Source organism: Brassica napus, chromosome C3 (assembly GCF_020379485.1).
Source record: "Brassica napus cultivar Da-Ae chromosome C3, Da-Ae, whole genome shotgun sequence".
Taxonomy (NCBI): Eukaryota; Viridiplantae; Streptophyta; class Magnoliopsida; order Brassicales; family Brassicaceae; genus Brassica; species Brassica napus.
In genome coordinates this window covers 22,762,999-22,783,008 of record NC_063446.1, presented here as the reverse complement: position 1 = coordinate 22,783,008, position 20,010 = coordinate 22,762,999, and the positions used below count along the sequence as shown (strand labels likewise).

Here is a 20,010-nt window from a genome sequence, read left to right as displayed (position 1 = left end):
ATTTGTGCTTATTAATCATTTGGAAAAGTATGAATAATATTTCTTCTACGTTTTTTTTTTAAAAAAAAATTTACTGTTATAGGATAACATGAACGAGACATAATTTAAACCATATCTACGTGTATTCATAATTTCCTGGGATTGGGTATGTTAATGAATATACTCTATTCTATTCAATGATAGAATTATTAACAGTGATATATAAATATATATTAATTCCATAATTACATGATATTTAACTTGTGTAGAAAGTTTATATAAATTCTCATATTCCATTCTACCCGGTTATAAGTATATAAAATATTAAATACATAGCTTGCCGACAAAGTTCTGAATATTCTTATAAATGGTGAAAACATTGTTTGAAAAGTTATAAATTCATTGGAACATTATAATAGACTTCTAAATTATTTATCTCTAATAAAAAGTTATAAATTCATTCAAATTTTGTTAACAGGTCAACAATAAATACCCATACTTTCTAAACTCGGATCAAAATCTAGTTGTGTAATTGAAAAGCGAAATTCTGTCTCCGAATGTAAAACTGATAAAAGATTGAACACACTGGCAAAGGTTATTGGAAATATCATTCTCGGAGGTTTAAGGTTATTTACTCAGTCTAATTTTTTTTATTTAGCTGAAAAAATTGGTGATCAACGCTTGGATTCGCCCTTTTTTGGCTGAAACCCGACTTTCATTTGGATATTGTTTCCGATTTTAGGCTGAGAGTCGCCGCATTGATCACCAAGGAGATGAATATATCTCAATGTCGCAACTTTCGCTGAAGATGATAATGGGATATCACACATTCTTTATTTTTCTTATGATTCAAACTGATTTCGATGATTCCAATCCTTACCAACGACTGACTCTATAGATCTTACTCACCTACATGCTTTACTACTAGGGACTCAAAACTGAGTGCCACAAAATCACCACGCTACATCTACTCTGATTTTACAGCTTAGAAAAAGAGAAAAGAAAAGTATACCATCATTTAAAGAAAAACAGAAGAAAGTCTGGTAAAAAATAAGCTTTGCAAGATTTGGTGATGATGACAATGAAAAAGATGATGATGAAGCTAACCCCCACATACACAGGTACTATTTCAGTTAATCATGTCCGGACGTTCAAGATGTATCCAATCACACAGCCTAGCAAACCAACCAACAGCATCAACACCAAGGAATGACCACCACCAGACTGCTTATTGCTTGATTCTCTCCTCAGCATCTCCTGAATACGACAGCCATATATATATATATATAAATATATGTGTTATTTTCTTTATAAAACAAAAGGACAAGTAAATCACTTACCAGTTCCTGTCGGAGCTTCTGACTTTGCTGGACAGCACAAGCCTTCTCCTCCGTCAATTTGTGAATCATGGACCACGCCTGAGCAAAACACAATGATATGATAATGAAATAGAAGCATTGTGTAGTCTAGATTAGAAGAAAAGATTTTGTGTGACATTATTATACCTCGGAGGATTTCTCATTTGTTTCTTCTAGCGTTCTGGACACCTGAAACAAGAAAAGAGAGGATGCATATTAGCTTCACTCACTAAAATCTCTCTCTCTCTCACAGGGGGAAGCTCGTAGTAGCTCACGTGGTCATCAAATTGAGAGGCAGGAAAGTCGGTCCTTGGAGAGTTGCCTTCTTCAGAGCCTTCAGGGACAGGTGAAGGGGGATTAGCAGGGATGTAAACAACCCTCAATTTGAAATCCTCAATCACTCTACCAGGCTCCTTGTTGAACTGCACAACCAATGTAATGAAGACTAACTAAAGAGAGGAGAGTGGAAATGGTAAACATGAAAAGAGAAGCAAAACAAAACCATTTCAGCGATGACATCTTTGGAAGTAGTAGCGTCGGAGACGATAACAGACTGAACAAGGAACTTGTCTTTGCATTGCATATCGAGAGGTGCCTCTTTCTGGGCTTGCATCGTCACTAAAGTAAGTAAGGAACAAACACACATAGTTCAATTGATCAGTATAATAGATATTTTTTTTAAAAAAAAAAAGAAAAAGGAAAACAGAAATTCAATTGATCACCTGTAACATTGCAGGAATCACCGGGCAAGACAACACCGGTGTTTGGTCGGACACAGTATTTGCGAGGATTCGTTGTCTTAACCTTAAATGCGACAACTTGAGTACTAGTCTTGTTGCTAATTTGCAACGAGCACGAGCTTTGCTTCTTCAACTCAACTTTCAAATGTCAATTTCAATTTCAACAACAGGGTGGACCAATCCAATCAAAATTCGAATTTTTCCAATCATCGTCGAAACATTTGTTTAATTCAATAATTAAAAATAAAAAAAAAACTTACAAGGGAACTTAAGCTCTGTAGGATGGATATTCACCAGATCTCCCGTCGTCATGATTCTTTCTTCTTCTTATTCTTCTAGGGTTTACTCTCAATTTGATCTAACCAAAATATATTTTGTAGCCAAAAATGGTAGATACCCCCCTCTCTTTTATTTCTTTTAGAAGTAATTAATGCCAAATAGCTTTGACGGTCACCGATTTACTTTTTTTTTTTTTTTTTTTTACTCATCGTCAACTTTCATTGACCAACTAGTTCATCATACACCTGTTCGGGAACGCGCTAGACGCTAGTCGGACGATCGGATTAGACCTAGCGTCTAAAGAAAAAATCGGGTATTAATCGGAAATTATGCGAGGCAGAATTTTTAGATGGTTTACTATATTATAAAACATGTTAATCTTTAATTGTGTATAACATTAATACATTTTCATGTTTAAGATTGTATAAAACACACAAATAGAATATATAAACTTAATATAATGTAATTTTCATCAAAATTATGAATATAAATAATATTTATAAAATTTTAGATCAAATACACAAATAAAAATATTATTAAAAAAATAAAAAAAAATAAAAAATAAAATAAAAATAGATTAGACGGCCGCCTAGGCGGCTAGGCGGTTATTTAGGCGGTGTAGGCGGAAAAAATCGGATATCCGATTTTTTAAACCGACTTGGCATAAATCGGGACGGAAGAGTAATGCGTAGCACCTAGACGGCCAATTTTTATAACAGGGCACCATACAAACTCTTATCGGACTCAATATAATAATTCAACCTTATTCCCACCCTTGCAATTGTACTTCACCTCATACAATGGAATCTATGAAAGGGTCACCGATTTACTTTGTTTTTTAAGTCTGCTTAAACAACCGTTACATTAGCCTTAAAAAAAAGACTCTTCTTCCACATCACTGTATGTTCGAAGATGACCAAAACAACCCTAATACTACCATAATTTTCGGTATTTAAAATTTTCTTTATATTTTACCGATATCCAATTTTTTTTGAATTACTTTACTTTGGAAAATAAAAATACTGATATCCAGTTTTCAAGATATCCAAAAATTTACAGATATTTACGAATATAATGGATATCTCATTCACTTTGTTCAATATAAAAAAAATAAAAAAAATACAAGTTTATCTTCAAAAAATATCTTTAACATAACATAAAATAAATATTAGTAAAACTATATGTTTCACGATTTTTTAAAAATTAATTAAATGTTCTTATAAAACATAAAATTTTAGATAAATTCCTTTCTTAATTTAATAATTCTATAAGCAATTTGATAAATAAAAGTAATAAAGTTATATGTTAAAATAATAGTTATATAAAATTATAAATTTAAATTTTTATTTAATTGTACATGTATACATATATTTGTATAAAAAATCTGGAGCGGATTGGATATCAGACTCTAGAACTTTTAGAATTTATTATTTGCTTCATTTTGAACAGATATTGATTTTTGATATTTGTTTGTTTCGAAGACTTACGGATGTCCAGATTTTTTGAAACGAATCGAATGAATAACAAATCAAATCAAAATTAACGGATAAAATGCCCAACCCTATCCACCGTAATATGAACTCTGTAGGATAGATTTTTGGATGTAGATGGTTAATCTTTGCAAAGCAAATCAAAGACTCAAGCTTTCAAGGCATGTGGAAAGGAATGGTGACACAAGAGGGATGGTTGGACGTCTTGATACTTTTAGATTCTCTGTTTGGATATAACACACCAAGCAAATAGCCCTTAATTCTCGGGATATTACACACCAAAACAAGATAACTCCAAAGAGAAAAACAAGTTTTTTTGTAGATTGAAAATATGATGATGAACAAGAGAGTTTCGAGCAGGAAATAAAGCAAGAACCTTGTACATGCATAAGGTCTTTGGAATGACAAAAGTAAAAGACCAAAGGCTCCCACATTATAAGAAACTAAGTTTTAAAATTCAAAATAAAACATAGCATAAGCTTATGACTATGGATCAACAATTAGGTGGTAGAAGAATTAATTTGTGGTCTCATTAAGAACCTATCTTTGGAAAATACAGTGGGACAAACCAAAGACAGGGAAAAAGAACACATACACAATTACTTGCCTAATTATTGGTCAACTTGACCTTCGACCAAGACTTGCTTGAACGATGGTTAAGGTAACTATGGTCAAGGTTTCATGGATGATCAGACTTTTGACCATGGCTTTCTTTTCGAACCCAAACTGGCCTAATTAAACATTCCACTAACAGTTTTCTTGAGCTTCTTTGATCTTGCACAAGTCATTGGACCTTCTTGAATAGTTAAGACACCTTCATCTTCAATCTCTCCATATCTCTCCATCTGGTTCAAGCTTATTCCCACGTTCTTCACTTGACCATCTGGAATTGACCACGGTTGTAGCGTTTTCTAATTTTTCTTTACCTGACCATCTGGACTCGACCACATTTGTATTGTCATCAGTTGACCATATGGACTTGACCATGTTTGTATTATCATTCGGTTCGATCAGGAACACATCATCCCATCCCTCTTGAAAAGAATATGTCATTAAATTTGGATCATCTGCAGAAAAAAAGCCAACCTATAACATTGAAACTATTACTCACATCATATTTACCTTGCAAATCGAACTTGTATGCATGTTCTAGTGAAATTTATTAGTTAAAAATATCTTCAATCCAAATCTATAATTTCAGAAGTGATTCAGAATGTTTTTAAAATCAATCATCTAAAATTCTGTAAAATCAAAACATCATTTTTAAAAAAAAAAATTGAAAGACTAAATGATATCTCTATATAATTATTATTAGTATATATAGACTTTGCTTTTGCTTCTAAGACATGTTTGTCAACTATGTGAACTATTCACTTTTCACTTTATCTTCTTCTTCTATGCCTATCACCTACCAATCATACATCCTGTTCTTCTATGATTGGTTGTTTTCAGTCACCGTCAGTAGCTTTATTTCTTTAACGTAAGTTTCAATCCTCTTTTTCTACAAATCCCGCCCCTCGCGATCTACGCTAACACCGAGAATTGTAATATCCAAATTGATATAAATAGCCACTTTATGTTTCTTTCTTTCTTTCCTATCCATCATTCTTTAAAAAGAAAGGTAACATGGGCTTTTCCTACGGCGGCACCGGAATTATAATCGTGGGAGTTATTCTGAATGATTTTATGAGAGCTGTCTGTTCTTTTCTTGTTCCAACTCGTTTGTTTGGTGCTTATTCTTCGGCCGGCATAAACAAGGAGATTCCAATGGACGATATGCTTTCGGCGACGAAGTTCAAGGATATGTCACGGGTGGATCCGCCGGAGAGCTGCCGGATATGTCAAGATGAGTTCGATGGTGGCGACCAGGTCCGGTGTTTAAGGAACTGCGTTCATGTTTTTCACAAGACGTGTATTGACCGTTGGATCCATGACGATAAAATGACATGTCCTTTGTGTAGAACCCCAATAATTCCTGATTTCTATTTTCTTCGCTTGTAAAAATTTTAAATAGCTAAAATTAAAAAGAGATACGATAATCGTTAGAAACAAAAAAAAATTATATTGGTTATCATTTTTAAGCTTAGTTACACGCCATATTACCAACCAAAAATTTTATGATTCAGGTATTAAAAAGAAAGAAAATTGGATAAACAACAACAACTACAACCAAGGGAAATATAGGCCTTAATTCATATGTCACGTGTGATTGTGTAAACAAAACACTATTCAATCATTAGTATATTGGGCCATTACTGAAGCCCACATGGAATTTCAGAGACCGAGAGAACCGAACCAAGCGCAAAAAGTAACTTGAAGATTTTTTTTTTTTTTTTTTTTTTTTTTAACAGCTAACTTTATTTATTACTCCAATTAATATAAAATAGCATTACAGAAACTTGCAAACTTGAATTTAGCAAAAAAAAAAAAAAAACTTGCAGAAGATTTTGTTAAAGAAAAAGAAGAAGATATATGTAAATTTACATTTCACCACCTTCGGCTGTCGTATTTTTACTGTACAGATATGAAATTGAATTATTTCTTGCAGATTATAGGATGCGAAGCTTTCGGAGGTTCCAGAGTACTGTAAGCAGAGCCGTTCGTTGTGGTCGCCTGTTGTGGTGAGAGCCTGTCCATCGAGGATGTCGTACATGCAGAACCGTCCGTGGTTTCAAGTGTTTCGGGGAGAGCTTCATCGTGGAATCATTATTCGTGGAGCTGTTCATCAATATCGCATATATTGCAGGTAGTTGATCATCATATGTAATAGATTTAGAGATTATATGATGATGTAATGTGTTAACCAGCGTTAAAAAAAAATATGAAATTGAACTTGTCAATACTTTTGTAAGTTTTATCAAATGACCTCGAGTTTACCATTTCAGCAAGCAGTCAATCACTGCTCAATAATATATATATTTTTTTTTGGCCACAGCAGTCAATTATTATTATTATTATTTCTGTCGTATACAATCCGGTTACCTACTAAGCCAGGTTGAAATGTAAGGTTTTCTTGGGCTCTTAGAGAGCAAAATGCGACCGGTGTTCCCCGTATCCGGTTCCGTCTTGCTTCCCAGAACAGTTCTCCTCCTCCTTTTATCATTTTTATTATATATAGAAAAAGGGGGAAATAAGTGGAAAAAAGAAAACCATTTGCAGAGTAATCGAGGCGGTTTTATTTTCTTCTTCGTCTCTCATCGCAATCATATCTAAACATCTTCTTCGTCTTCGTACGCCTCCTGCACAGTTTGTTTGATCTTATCGCTTCAGATTATTTCATCTGTGAGATTATTTTATCTTCTATTTCTTTTGTCAACCATCTCTTGTCGGTAAATTTAAAACGATCGATTTGTGTGTTGAGATTTTGATTTTATAGCTTGATTGATTGGACGGTTTACTCCTATGTACATGGTATGGTATGGTTTCTGAAATTCAGAATCAAACCGGATCTCTTTTATCAGTTTATGTAAATGAATATTCTCATTCATAAAAACATGTCTATCAGAAATGGTATTGTTTGTTGCTTTGTATGTAGTATATATATGTTGGATGTCTGTGACTTTACTGACAAACTGTTTTTTTTTTTTTTTTTTTTTTTTTGTAGAATGGCTGACAAAGAGGAAGCATCATCAGGTGGTGACAACGCTACTCGTGGAACTGATTGGGAAGTTGTTTCACTCACTGCTTCTGCTTATGCCGCTTCTCCTGGTCCCAAACCAGTTGATGATGATGTTACTACTCCTCCTTACGAAGCAGAGACGACGACATCTCATCCTCTGTACATGTCTCGGCACTTTGCTTTCCCACCCTCTGAAGAACAACATCACACCGACATACCTAGTGAGAAGAAGAAGATGGATTCTGAATTCTCTATAGAGCAAGAAACCGGAAAAGAAGATGGTGGAGATTTGACCCTAAAAGGCTTGGATTTAGCCAAAGATGATGATGATGATGATGATGAGTTTGACTTTTTCCAAGAGGGCAAAGGCAAAAGCAACATTTACATGCAAGATGAGAGAGCTTTTGGTGGCGAACACAGCGACCCTATTCATCAACAAACCGACGTCGCTCCACCTGAACTGGAAGAGGAGCATCATCAAGTAGCAGCAGCAGCAAACTCCCCACCACCTTGCGAGCCTTGGTGGAAAAGAAGCGCCGCTTCTTTGATTTCTCAGGCGAAAGAAACCAACACAGTTTGGTCCATTTTCATAGCTGCTGCTGCTGTCATGGGAGTTGTGGTTCTTGGCCAGCGTTGGCAACATGACAGGTGGCAGGTTTTGCAGCTTAACTGGGAATCAACCATTGGTAATGAGGTATAGCTTTGAATCATTTTGTTTTTTTTTTTCTCACGGTCTTGACTAACCCAATAAACGATGTATCTAATGCATATAAGCAGGCCCTTAAGTCCAATTTTTATTTTTTTGGGGTTTCAGAAAGCAGCTGGAAGACTGATGGGACCCATCTCTCGACTGAAACAAGCATTTGTCGGGGGACAACGACGGGATTCTTTCATTCGGGCCGCCGGTTCCCAAAACGACAGTTAAAACGAACGAAGGCAGACGATAAAAAAAAGTTGATTTGGTTTGATGATGACGATAATAACAGTATGTAGTATGCGACTCTTTGTGTCCGAATGTAAGTCTGGCGTCGAGAAAACATTAAAGATAATGATGGATGATGGTATGTAAAGTCTTGTTGTTTTATATTTTAATGTTTCGGTCAGGTTTGTGATGTGTGTACATATGGCTTTCGGTTTGTTCTCAAGTGTACGCTTTGCTTCTTCCTTTTTATTCTATTTAAGGATTTGGTTTCGGTTGTTAGTTATTGGTTTCACGGAATTACAATATGTGTGTTTAAATGTCGGAGATTTAGCTAGCGGTCATGTTTACCTATTTTGGTAAAGACTTTAAAACATACACAGAGATTCGTGATTCACCTAAAACCTCCTCGAAAACCTTGCTAACTGGTAGTTTGGTTGGTTCATACACGTGTCAAACTTGAATTCATTTACGAACTGGCCCTTCTTTTTCTTTTCATTTTTGCTGTGGGGGAAGATAAAAGTAAGAATATTGGTCAAGTTTGTTGTTAGCGCTAATACTCTAAAAAGGGAATGCATAACTGGTTGCTGTTTCTTTTCTTCTTTATGTGAGCTTTACATTTTAAGTGTTCTCCTTCCCCATCGAATTGTAAGCTTTTAAAAAAGTCCCAAAAAATAAGAATACATTTTCTTAACAAACAAAGGCAACCACTTTCGCTATCAGATCAAATTTAAAGCAGAGAAAACATATAAAGAGCTTTCCTCACACCAACTGGCTACTTTGTTCATCAGCGGCTGCTGGCTAGTCGAGAACCTTCTCTCCGGTTGCGAACAAGTTCCACACCAGAGTTCCAATTAAATACAGTCCAACTGCTACTTTGAACACATCGTCCCATGAACCTATACATTCAGGTCCACTGATTATATAATACGGCGAATATCTTTATTCGATCACCAAGAGCTAAATTAATTCTACAACTTAATGAAGTAGATATCTGCTCAACTTTGGATAATATAAAATAAACCCAACTAGATACGGATCATGAATAGCAGCTAGTTAATTAATAATAGAGAATCGTTGGGAATCTGTCATTGGGAAGAATGTGAATCATATAGTTATATAGATACCTCGCTGGAGGATGTAGCCAGTAGCTGCAGTGCCAAAGACACCAGCCAGGACTCCTGCTGTGTTTGAAAGTCCCAAGAGTACACCCTGCGAGATGATCCACGTCAACATAGTTACTGTCAAACAATTTATTTTCACGTTTAAAGATGCTTACTGACAAAAAAAAAGTATTAAAAGGAGAAACTTGATGTTATCTCACAGCGTAGCGTGGGCCAATGTCTTGATGATTAGAGTAGAGACCCGACTGAGAGAATGCATCAGCGCCCTGTTTGGGGACAACATAAGTTTTTATGTTAGAGCTGTAGTTGGTTCTTAAGTGAGACAACTGTCGGACATTTTGCATTTATATTTTGTTCAGTTTATAGTTGTATTCTTAGAAGAATAATCTTGTGTCGGCAGGTGTACAAGTCTAAAAATGGCATTATAGTTTTTAATACATAATAATACTATGGCTCTTTTGAATAACTATTATGATGATGGCATACCTGACTGCATGCCATGCAGAGAACGGCCATTGCTGGAGTTTTGACACGGCTCAGCTGAGTCAGGAAGAAGGCAGGACCCAGAAAACCAATTGATTGCATGATCTGACACACCATTGAAGAGAGTTTATGAGTCTGAGAGCATCAGAGAACAAGTGTTGTGAAAAGACATGTAAAAACGCAAGAATGTATGTCTTGCCTTCCTAACGGATGTAATAGAAAGACCTCTGCTGACGAGAGTATCAGCAATCCAACCTCCAACATTAGCCAATACAGCCATTGTAAACCATGGTAAGACGCATAGGAGCCCTGACTCAGTCAGGTTGAACTTCAAGACCTGGAACATTGTGATCAAAAGACAAACAATACCTTTTCTAATTTGTTCGTAATATGTGGATTAAACCATAGGGAAGTTGGAGTACATGCCTGATTGTAATATGTAGGCATCCATGTCAATAATATGAATGTTCCCCAATTATGGCAGAAGTGAGAAATTATGAGAGCCCAGACGGGGGGTTTAGACAGAATCAGCTTCCATGGAATGACTGTAACAGGTTCCCTTGGTTTGCTACCTCCGAGTATAATCTTCTTTTCTTCTTCACTTAGCTCAGGGTCATCTTTGGGAGAGCTATATGCCTGAGAGGAAGGAAACAAAAACAAGTGTTTTCGAGGTTTTGCAGATATCCGAATCTTTGCTCTCATGTCATGGAGAAGAAGAGTTTCAGTTCATACATATTTAAGCCATAGCAGAAACCAAATACTTCCAAGGGAGCCAAACGAATAGAAAACTGATGGCCATCCGAAATTTTGGATAAGCATAGGAGAGAATCCAAGTCCAGTAACAGAACCGAGATACATGCCACTATAGACAAGTGCAAGCGATCTGCTTCTCTCTGAGACAGGGATCCATTTAGAAAGCATGTTGTTCATCGCAGGCATAGCAACACCCTAGACAGTGAGAAAAAAGTGTACAGGTCTGAGCCGACAACTATAATTAGGAAGAGAAAAGGAAGTAGAGAAGAGGCGAACCTCGCCAATGCCCATGAAAGCCCGCACGACAAGCAAAAAGGGGAGACCAAGTTTCGCAGCAATAGGAGTCATAACGGTGGCAATGGACCACCAGACAACACCAAAACCTAAAACCACCTTCCCTCCATACTTATCAGCCCAGATACCTCCCAGAATCTATACTCAAGAGAAGACAGAGAAAAAGTTGAGGCTAAAGTTTGACCCTCTCTCTCTCTTTGAAGTTGGTATAGAGCAGAGAGTGTTGGAACAAGACCTGGGTGAGCAAATAGCCCCAGAAGAAGGAGGACTGAATCAAGCCAACAGTAGCACTGTTCCAGTTATATTGTTGAGACATGGGAAGAATCGCAACGCTCATGTTAACCTGCCACAAAGCATGTAGTAAATCAGAATACATGGGTTCAAACTTGTACAAAATACAGAGACGACTTACACGGTCCATATTGCAAAGAAGAAAGGAAGCAAAGCATAAGAGCACGATCACCCAACGCCTAGGAAACTGCTGCTGCCACCAGGAGGTGTTCCCTTGGACTAAAATAGCTTCCGCATATGGCAGTGGGTCAATGGCTCCAGCTCCTTGGGACTCCTCAAAAGATTTGTAGGAAGCACGATATGTGTTGTCCTTAAACCTAAATAGTCTAGTGGGTAGAAGGAAACATCCAAAACCTCTTCTGCTGTGTCCAAGTTCATGCTGTAATGAAGCAGCTTGCAGAGATGAAATGTGCCTTTGTTGATGAGAAGGGCACAATGCTACAAATGAAGCATATAATAAATTAGGTGGCATCAATCAATCAATCATTGATTGATGGGATGGGGACAATTACCATTTGATTTTCTATGACAGAGCTCCTGAGAGAGCATGGCCCTGTTGTTGGATATACCTATTTGATTCTGAAAACCATTGCCTACAAAATTGAGGATTTGAATAGGAGTAGAGAATAATAGTTAACTATATCACTTTACAAAAAATCGAGTGACTATATATATATATATATCCACACACAGACCCTAATAGATTACTTCTAAACCCGAAACAAGGATGCTTACGAAGAGCTGTACCCGCGCGTGTATGGATGATGAATAATTGACAAAAATAAGCACAATCAGACAATTGCAATCTGAAGCTTTTTAAAAACATGAGATACCTGAGCCGATGAAGGAGCCCAAGTTCCTGTTTGAAATCAACCCACCGATTGCCATCCTGCTGCAAGGCTTCTGCAGCCTTATTCGATGAAAGCGGGAAGTTCGCTAGTGGCAGTAGTAGCCAGCAATATGGTGGAGAGAGAGAGAGAGAGAGAGGGTGGGTCGATATTGTGACACGTGGCTCTTCATCTTCTTCTCGTTTGGTACCTCCCTTGCTACTTTACGATTCTACCCCCGAGACTTGATTTGTAGAACCCATGGGTGGGTGGGGTTATTCTTGGAAGTTGCTGCCGAAAATATCTGAGGTGTTTGTTTGTTACATGCACCTTTTTTTAGGAGGAGGCAGAGACAAAAATAAAGCAAGCAACTTTTTTTTTTGTTACTGGCTTTCTTTTGGGCCGCCTACACTTTTTCGATTTCGGCTTCGCAGCATAAGTAAGGCCCAAGATAATTGAATGAATCACCGCATAAATTAATTATGCTTTTCTAGGACGGACAGATGCACTACGTTGAAAGTATAATAGAAACCCCAAATCATTTTGAGATGCAACACAAAGAACAGTGTCGAAGTACATTGCAAACCAGAGATGATTAACTAAACAACACATAGAACAACCCAATGTACTTTAAAAGCATACAAGAAATTCACAAAATCTCAAATACCATTCTTAAATAGACTTTCCTTAAAGAGAGTAGTAAGTAGTAAGTACATCGCAACACACAAAAGCTACATAATAAAAATAGTAAGCAAGGACATTGTTACACAACGCTAAAGAAGAAATCTGCACCGTTGAATATTTATTTTGTTTCATCATCATCCTTCAGCTCTTGCTCTTGCTCTTGAAAGGAATGGCTCTGATGACAATCGTGTGATACAGTGCTGCTAGAGCTGCTCCAATGAATGGTCCTACCCAGAATATCCACTGCCCAACACACGATTAAATTTCAAATTTTCAAAAAATCTTTTATTTCAAATAATTACCAACAAATAAATGTTTTTAAAGTAACTCACATGATCATCCCAGGAGTGGTCCTTGTTGTATATAATTGCGGCTCCAAGGCTTCTAGCTGGGTTGATTCCGGTCCCGGTTATCGGAATTGTCGCCAGGTGTACCAAGAACACTGCAAACCCTATTGGTAGCGGTGCCAATATCTACCATTTTTTTTTCCATTTTAATAAACAAAATAAAATTAGCAATTATTAGTCGCGCAAGTACGAACCAAACACTCCTGAGCATCATCAAACCGGGATAAACCGGAAAAGTGAGATCTCTTACCGGGACGTGTGAGTCACGGGCGCTTCTCTTGGCGTCGGTGGCGGAGAAGACCGTGTAGACGAGAACAAAGGTTCCGATGATTTCAGCACCGAGACCAGATCCCTTGGAGTAGCCAGGAGCGACAGTGTTGGCACCGCCACCGAGAGTCTGGTACGGCGTTGGCTGGAAACCCTTGACTACTCCGGCACCACAGACGGCTCCGAGACATTGCATAATCATGTAGAAAACAGCTCTGGTCAGAGACAACTTCCTAGCCAAGAACAGACCGAACGTAACCGCAGGGTTGATGTGTCCACCTGAAACATTAAAACACACAAACATATGTTACAGAAACAACAACAAAGATTCCACCAAGACACATCAAAAGAGCCAAACTTTTCTAACAGATCTAAAACCAAATTACAGAGAAACCAACACAAGAGATATTCCGTAGGCTGCAAGTAACCGAAAAATGGAGGAAAGATTACCTGAAATTCCAGCAGTACAGTAGACGAGGGCAAAGATCATGCCACCAAAAGCCCAAGCGATGCCTTGGATTCCAACAGAGGCACACATGTTTGGTGCTCTCTTCACTCCCATTACTGTCAACACTGTGATGTAAAGGAAGAGGAAAGTAGCTATGAACTCGGCGATTCCTGCTCTCCAGAACGACCATGAGCTCAGCTCTCCCGGCTCGAACAGTGGCGCAGGAGGTGGCTCCTTGTAGTCCTTGTCGCTCTGAGCTGACGTACCGATCGGCTGCCTCTCTGGGAACTTGTTAGCACCCACTCTCACATCCTCTTCTTTGCCTTCCATTTTGCTCTCTAGAAAGGTTAAAGTGTTGAGCTTTTTCTACTTCTTTCTTCTTGTGTGTGGAGGAGAGTGTCTGGTGGATAGAGAGTGAATTTATAGAGGAAACAATATTAAAATGCCCTAACGTCTACAAACATTTATTTCAATTTTCTTTTATTTTATTTTATAAGACAAGACAGAAAATAAATAGTATAACAAATAGTTTTATTTTTGTCAATCAGTAATAACAAATAGTTAACACCACATTATTGTTGTCCCAAAAAAAAAAACACCACGCTATTGTGATCGTGTATCTATTTTTTTTTTATTTTTTTTGAACAACATATCCCGATCCAAAAAGCCAAACCGGAAGAGTTGAATCGACATAAAGAAGAGTTGTAGGAGAACTCCTCGCATCACGTGCAAGCTTGTCCGCCATAGTATTTTGTGTCCGTGGAATATGTCTGATCCGAAAATTAGGGAACAAAGTCTTACTGCGTCTGAATTCTTCCATGTGTATAGAGAAAGCTGGCCATTCTTCAGGTGTCGACACCATCTTACCCAATTGAGAACAATTCGTTGCAAAAACTACATCAAAAATGTGCAAGGTCTTCATACAATCCATTGCCCAAATTAGTGCTTCACACTCCGCGTGCATAGGTGATAGGCTTCGTCTGAGGTTCATTGCCCCCATCATTACTTCTGACGACTCTACTTTTCGACAGAATCATCCTTGTCCTGTAAAATTATCCTCTTCTCTCCATGCTCCATCAATACAACATACGGTCATATTATCCAAAGATTATCCCATGTGATCCTCGGGAACCTGTTGAGTAAAACCTTGTTGTCATTTGTCCAACAATTGTGCCTCAGCCCAAATCACATTTTCTACTTCGGCAATTCGTAGTATTTCCTGTGGATTTCCATTCTTATTCCTATAAATTTTTTCATTTTTATTTTTCCAAATATACCATAATATCCAGGGAAAATAGCTAAAATCACTATCTTTTGGAAGTCTCCAGAAGAGGTAATCCATACCGGTGAAAACTGAGGAGGAAGGAAATAGTCCAGGAGTGGAAGGGATCCTAGACATAGCCCAAGTTTGCAGTGCTGGTGGACATTCGAAGAGAACATGGTGAGTAAACTCCTCGTCCACCCTACATATGCTACACCTTAAATCACAATCCATCCCTCGAGATTTCAGATTCTTGGTGACAGGTAGTGTACCCGATAATATTTGCCACACAAAATGTTTCAGCTTCGGAGGACATTTCAATTTCCATGAAAAAGCCAATAAAGGTTGAATGTTTGGACCAAAGGTGATCGTCTTGTGCCTTCTGTCTGAAAATAAAGTCTTTATTTTGAAACCTAACTTAACCGAATATTTACCAGGTTATGTGAAATTCCAACCATATGAATCTGGCCTCTGATCCCTACTAATCGTCAAACCTCTAATTATTTTGACATCATCAGAATGTATGTATACATTAAATAAGTCCACATTTCATGAGAGATCTGTCGGATAGATAAGATGTTCCACCGTTATTCACCACATTTGTTTATTTTTAAGAAATCATAGTTTGTGTTTCAAAAAAAGAATCATAGTTAAATTGTATAGCAAACTCATACTAATCATTATTCACCACATTATCGTGATCGTACAGGCCAAATTATTTATTTTGCTGCCTGTTTACAACAGGAAATGCTAGTTACCATACTTATATATTCTTCGTTTTGTTAATTAATGGACTGATCTCTCTATACATTTTTTGTCAACTAGTCTAGTGCCGTTCTATTGATTATTTATGATGTGACTGGGTGAAAATATTTAATAATTATGTAAATTTAAAGTCTGGTAATTTGTATTAATAAAGTTAATGAGGGAGGAGACCGGAGAGACCTCTGGAACATACCGACGTGCTCTGGTAAAAAGACAAAAATCTGACCTGTCTTTTCTTTTCTTCTTTCAGATATTGGGTCCACTTTGTGGACGGTAATAAATCGATTAATTTGGACGATCCCAGTAAAGCCCAGCAGTTGCTATGGTAAACAAGATATATAATTGAAAAAAAAAATTGACTCTAACGAAATCACTTATTGGACCGTTGGAGAAAAAAACTGCAGCTTTATGAAGATTCAGATTCTTTCGATACTCGTATACAATATACTTTAAAATTTCCCATATCAAACACATCAGCTACCCCTTCCAAAATATTATTATAGTAATAACTAAAAAGGTTACAAAAATCACATGTTTGTTATGAACTATTACAACGACGTTCATTAGGTCCATAAACTCATCTTCTAGAAGATTCTGAATCTCTAATGTTGTATCTCTATATATTGTATCGTGACCTATGGAAGAATAAGATTAATCAATTTCTCGTTTCTATTATTTACAACACGTTATCAGCACGCTCTAATTCTAGCTAACTATACATCACATCATTAATTATATTAACATAATAATAATAATATTACAGATTTTTATTTATAAGTTAATCAACATTAACTTTGTACCAATTATAAAATCAAAATATAAATAATCGGGTTTTGCATCTATATTATTAAAATTGAAGTACATTTAAAAATTGTTTGAAAACAAGGATAACAGTATAAAAAAGAGTATAAACATTGATATCTGTATAAAAAAAGTATAGTGACCTTTTAATAATTTCACCTATAGAAGTAATATTATTTTCAACAGATTTATTACATTTTTTATTTCCTTATTTTCATTCATCTTAACTACTTTATTAATTATATTATTTTAACAATACATCACATCATTAATTATATTAACATAATAATGATATTGCAGTTTTTTATTATTAGTTAATCAACATTAACTTTGTACCAATTATGAAATCAAAATGTAAAATAATCGGGTTTTACATATGATTAAAAGTTCGGTTTAGTTTATTTTACTATTTTTATCTTAATTTCAGCTGGTGAAAAATTACGTAACTAAACACATAATTTAAAGACATAGTTTTTTTTTTTTTTTTTTTTTGTCATCAACGATACAGACTCATACTGACTCTGTAAACCAAACCGGGTAATCTTCATCCATGTGAACGACGAAAGACGATTGCTTTCTAGCACTGCGTGCTAGACTATCCGCCTTTTAATTGTGCGTTCGTGGTACATAGATAAGCTCTGATCGGGAGAAACTCTCTTTCAGGATCTTGATATCATCCAAATAATTTGCAAAAGCTGGTCATTCTTCTGGTTCCGAAACCATCTTCACCAATTGAGAACAATCTGTTGCAAACGTGACCTGAAATTGACGTAAATTCCTCATACATTCCATTGCCCATAGTAGCGCTTCCATCTCCGCATGAAGAGGCGAAAGACTAGCCCGAACATTCCTCGCCCCCAACAATCCATTAAAACCTTCCAAAGTACTAAGCCAACCTTGCCCTGAAAAAGTAACCCCCTCTTTCCACGAGCCATCTGTGAAACACCATCTTCCTGGGATCGACGGCAATATCATATCTATTATTGGTGGTGGCATCCTCTGGTCATTCACAACTTGTGCCTCAGCCCACAATGTCGATTCTGTTTCCGCCAATTTAAGCGTATCCATAGGGTCCATATCCAAATTGCTGAAAACTTTATTATTCCTAGCTTTCCAGATGTACCATAGTATCCATACAAACTGGTGATCCTCCATCTGTGGTAAAACTCTCCAGAATAGATGATCCATGTTTGTGAAGAGAGAACTTGTTGGGAAAATAGTTGGATTTGATGGTATCTTCGAAAGAGCCCAAACTTGGAGAGCTGGAGGGCATTCAAAAAACACATGATTTATTGATTCCTCAGGAGCTCCACATCTTGCACAACAAATATCCCCTTGAATCCCCTTGCTTGTAAATTCTTCCGCACTCCTATACACCCTGTCACTAGTTGCCATAGGAAATGTTTTAGCTTTGGCGAACACCGTATTTTCCAGCAGAAAGCCTTCAATACATCCACTGTGGGACCAATCAGTATTGGTACTCTTTCTCTATCTGGATAAATCCGCTCTACCTGATATCCTGATTTGACCGTATATTTTCCATTTTTTGTAAAGTACCATCCATCTCTATCAACCCGCTGAGTCCTGCTTAGGGGAATACTTTCTATAAGTTTCGCATCCTGAGGGTCCACCAAAGCCCGAATTGCGTCTGAATTCCAAGTACGCGAGGTAGAGTCAATGAGGGACTCTACTGTAAGGTCCGGGTATAAATTATGTTGATTTTTATTAGCTGGTCTCGGGCGAGTGGTTGGGAGCCAAGGGTCATTCCATACGGATATAGAAGACCCTGATCCCACCCTTTTGATTAGTCCTTTGCTAACCAGAGATCTAGCAGAAATAATACTCCGCCAGCCGTATGACGGAGAATATGAACGAATCGGTTCCAAGGGTGAAGCATTCCTAAAATACCGGCCTTTGAAAACTCGAGAAAATAAGGTGTCTGGCTTCTCTATTAAACGCCATAACTGTTTACCAAGCATCGCTGTGTTGAAATCAGTGATATCTTTAAAACCAAGACCTCCATCCTCTTTGTCTACACATACCTTGTCCCATGATTTCCAGTGTATTTAAAGACATAGTTTATGTGAACAAAATAATAATTTAAATCAAATAATAAAAACGAATTGCGTATATTGTCACTTAACTTTTTGAGCCATATAACTATTTTACTAAAAAAAATAATATTTCACTTAATTTAGGCAAACGCATAGAAAGAGTGTTTTTTTTTGTTTATAGAATCAGTTAAGCGTGGACACTCGGGTACCCATCCAAGTATGAATTGATTCTTTTGGGTATCATATATTTTTGGGGTTTGAAATTAAAGGTCCAGCTTGGATATTATAAATTTATGTATGGATTTGGAGTTAGGTCATCTTGGGTTTAGATGGGTCGGTTCTGATGTATCGGAATCTAAAAAATCAAAATAATCAATGTATTTGAAACGGATTCGGAATATTTGTACATAAAATAACTACATTACTGGGTTCAATCTTGATTTTTTGAATACTATTAATTATACTAGGGTTTGGCCCGCCCTACGGGCGGGTTAGTAACTGAACGAAATATATAATATATCATAAATTTTATCGAATATTTCAAAGTGTTTAGTTTATTTTAAATTGTAAGTAATATTTATTTCTTTAAATTATAATACAAATATTATAACTATAAGTCCTTCAAATTTTTAATATTACAATTATACAATAGTATATATTATATATTTTTGATAAACTCTGATATTTTGGTTGAAATGCTGCTTGATATTTTGGAAAGATGTTGTAAGTAGAATCCATTGATCAAATTGTATTAAAAAGTTTTTGATCATTAGACAGAGGGTAAGAAACAAAATCAGAACTTCTGATGAGATATGTTTAAGGATTCAGACCTGCAATAGCGAGAGATCCAAGCTTTGTGGTAGGCCATTGATGTCGGAGTTGTTAAGCTTCGTGTCGAATCTTGGAAGACAGTTAAGAGTCACAATCAAACCGGGTGTTAACACTTCGTCGGTGCGAGTATTCTTGGTGGAGCACCCTTCCTCTACAGTTAAATCTTCCTCTCCATTGTAGCCAGCAGAAACAGGTGGCTCTATTGGATCATTGGCGGACCTGTTTGTCCTTCAGCCATCACAGTAGCACTGTAACTGCTTTTGTCCAGGCCATTCATGAGCAGGTGTTGTTCTTTTCAAGGCCAGCTGAGAGAAAATAAGTTGTAGAAAATCTTATTATACAATGATCAAGAACTATATACATACTTGTTGTGAGCTAAAAAAGATGGATAAACCA

The 20,010-nt window shown here is 36.7% G+C and overlaps 5 protein-coding genes across 9 annotated transcripts; 2 read left to right on the top strand and 3 right to left on the bottom strand.

The window, feature by feature from the left end:
- Window positions 1–971: 971 nt before the first annotated feature.
- Window positions 972–2,515, bottom strand: LOC106388701 (vesicle-associated protein 1-3). Its single transcript, XM_048750025.1, has 7 exons — window positions 2,338–2,515; window positions 2,060–2,215; window positions 1,840–1,955; window positions 1,613–1,759; window positions 1,485–1,526; window positions 1,320–1,397; window positions 972–1,236 (listed from the first exon to the last, which is right to left on the bottom strand). The coding sequence occupies exons 1-7, from the start codon at window positions 2,387–2,389 to the stop codon at window positions 1,117–1,119; spliced, it is 711 nt and encodes a 236-aa protein (XP_048605982.1). The 5' UTR covers window positions 2,390–2,515; the 3' UTR covers window positions 972–1,116.
- Window positions 2,516–5,160: 2,645 nt separating this feature from the next.
- LOC106385751 (brassinosteroid-responsive RING protein 1-like) lies at window positions 5,161–5,880 on the top strand. The gene has a single exon (XM_013825655.3). It carries the CDS (start codon window positions 5,473–5,475, stop codon window positions 5,845–5,847), a length of 375 nt encoding a protein of 124 aa, XP_013681109.1. The 5' UTR covers window positions 5,161–5,472; the 3' UTR covers window positions 5,848–5,880.
- A 1,026-nt stretch (window positions 5,881–6,906) lies between these two features.
- LOC106384138 (ATG8-interacting protein 2) lies at window positions 6,907–8,666 on the top strand. Of its 3 annotated transcripts, none has more exons than XM_048750022.1 (3): window positions 6,907–7,128; window positions 7,451–8,159; window positions 8,280–8,666. In XM_048750022.1, the coding sequence occupies exons 2-3, from the start codon at window positions 7,452–7,454 to the stop codon at window positions 8,388–8,390; spliced, it is 819 nt and encodes a 272-aa protein (XP_048605979.1). In that variant the 5' UTR covers window positions 6,907–7,128; window position 7,451; the 3' UTR covers window positions 8,391–8,666. The 3 variants fall into 3 exon arrangements, with proteins under 3 accessions (XP_048605979.1, XP_048605980.1, XP_048605981.1); XM_048750023.1 differs by having other exon boundaries at window positions 6,916–7,076; XM_048750024.1 differs by having other exon boundaries at window positions 6,989–7,257.
- Window positions 8,667–8,953: 287 nt separating this feature from the next.
- On the bottom strand, window positions 8,954–12,399 carry LOC106384139 (ascorbate transporter, chloroplastic). Of its 3 annotated transcripts, none has more exons than XM_048750018.1 (12): window positions 12,163–12,399; window positions 11,842–11,922; window positions 11,451–11,767; window positions 11,274–11,381; window positions 11,021–11,176; window positions 10,724–10,939; window positions 10,418–10,627; window positions 10,191–10,328; window positions 9,995–10,096; window positions 9,709–9,774; window positions 9,512–9,596; window positions 8,954–9,283 (listed from the first exon to the last, which is right to left on the bottom strand). In XM_048750018.1, the coding sequence occupies exons 1-12, from the start codon at window positions 12,215–12,217 to the stop codon at window positions 9,186–9,188; spliced, it is 1,632 nt and encodes a 543-aa protein (XP_048605975.1). In that variant the 5' UTR covers window positions 12,218–12,399; the 3' UTR covers window positions 8,954–9,185. The 3 variants fall into 3 exon arrangements, with proteins under 3 accessions (XP_048605975.1, XP_048605977.1, XP_048605976.1); XM_048750020.1 differs by having other exon boundaries at window positions 11,842–11,908; window positions 12,163–12,357; XM_048750019.1 differs by having other exon boundaries at window positions 11,842–11,891; window positions 12,162–12,350.
- A 331-nt stretch (window positions 12,400–12,730) lies between these two features.
- On the bottom strand, window positions 12,731–14,355 carry LOC111204490 (probable aquaporin PIP1-4). The gene is made up of 4 exons (XM_048750021.1): window positions 13,905–14,355; window positions 13,438–13,733; window positions 13,173–13,313; window positions 12,731–13,083 (listed from the first exon to the last, which is right to left on the bottom strand). The coding sequence occupies exons 1-4, from the start codon at window positions 14,230–14,232 to the stop codon at window positions 12,982–12,984; spliced, it is 867 nt and encodes a 288-aa protein (XP_048605978.1). The 5' UTR covers window positions 14,233–14,355; the 3' UTR covers window positions 12,731–12,981.
- Between the last annotated feature and the right edge of the window lie 5,655 nt (window positions 14,356–20,010).

Bases quoted from the DNA above. Each gene is read 5' to 3' on its own strand.
- LOC106384139 (XM_048750018.1), bottom strand. From the start codon at position 12,217: ATGGCAATCGGTGGGTTGATTTCAAACAGGAACTTGGGCTCCTTCATC. The intron at 10,628-10,723 runs GTATGAACTGAA...CCTTCCTCTCAG, and splicing joins TTCTGCTATGGCTTAAATAT to GCATATAGCTCTCCCAAAGA. The intron at 9,284-9,511 runs GTATCTATATAA...CTGAATGTATAG, and splicing joins TGGCTACATCCTCCAGCGAG to GTTCATGGGACGATGTGTTC.
- LOC106384138 (XM_048750022.1), top strand. From the start codon at position 7,452: ATGGCTGACAAAGAGGAAGCATCATCAGGTGGTGACAACGCTACTCGT. The intron at 8,160-8,279 runs GTATAGCTTTGA...TTGGGGTTTCAG, and splicing joins AATCAACCATTGGTAATGAG to AAAGCAGCTGGAAGACTGAT.
- LOC106385751 (XM_013825655.3), top strand. From the start codon at position 5,473: ATGGGCTTTTCCTACGGCGGCACCGGAATTATAATCGTGGGAGTTATT.
- LOC111204490 (XM_048750021.1), bottom strand. From the start codon at position 14,232: ATGGAAGGCAAAGAAGAGGATGTGAGAGTGGGTGCTAACAAGTTCCCA. The intron at 13,734-13,904 runs GTAATCTTTCCT...TTAATGTTTCAG, and splicing joins CTGTACTGCTGGAATTTCAG to GTGGACACATCAACCCTGCG. The intron at 13,084-13,172 runs GTGAGTTACTTT...TGTGTTGGGCAG, and splicing joins ACCACTCCTGGGATGATCAT to TGGATATTCTGGGTAGGACC.
- LOC106388701 (XM_048750025.1), bottom strand. From the start codon at position 2,389: ATGACGACGGGAGATCTGGTGAATATCCATCCTACAGAGCTTAAGTTC. The intron at 1,956-2,059 runs GTGATCAATTGA...TACTTACTTTAG, and splicing joins TGATTCCTGCAATGTTACAG to TGACGATGCAAGCCCAGAAA. The intron at 1,398-1,484 runs GTATAATAATGT...TGTTTTGCTCAG, and splicing joins CAAATGAGAAATCCTCCGAG to GCGTGGTCCATGATTCACAA.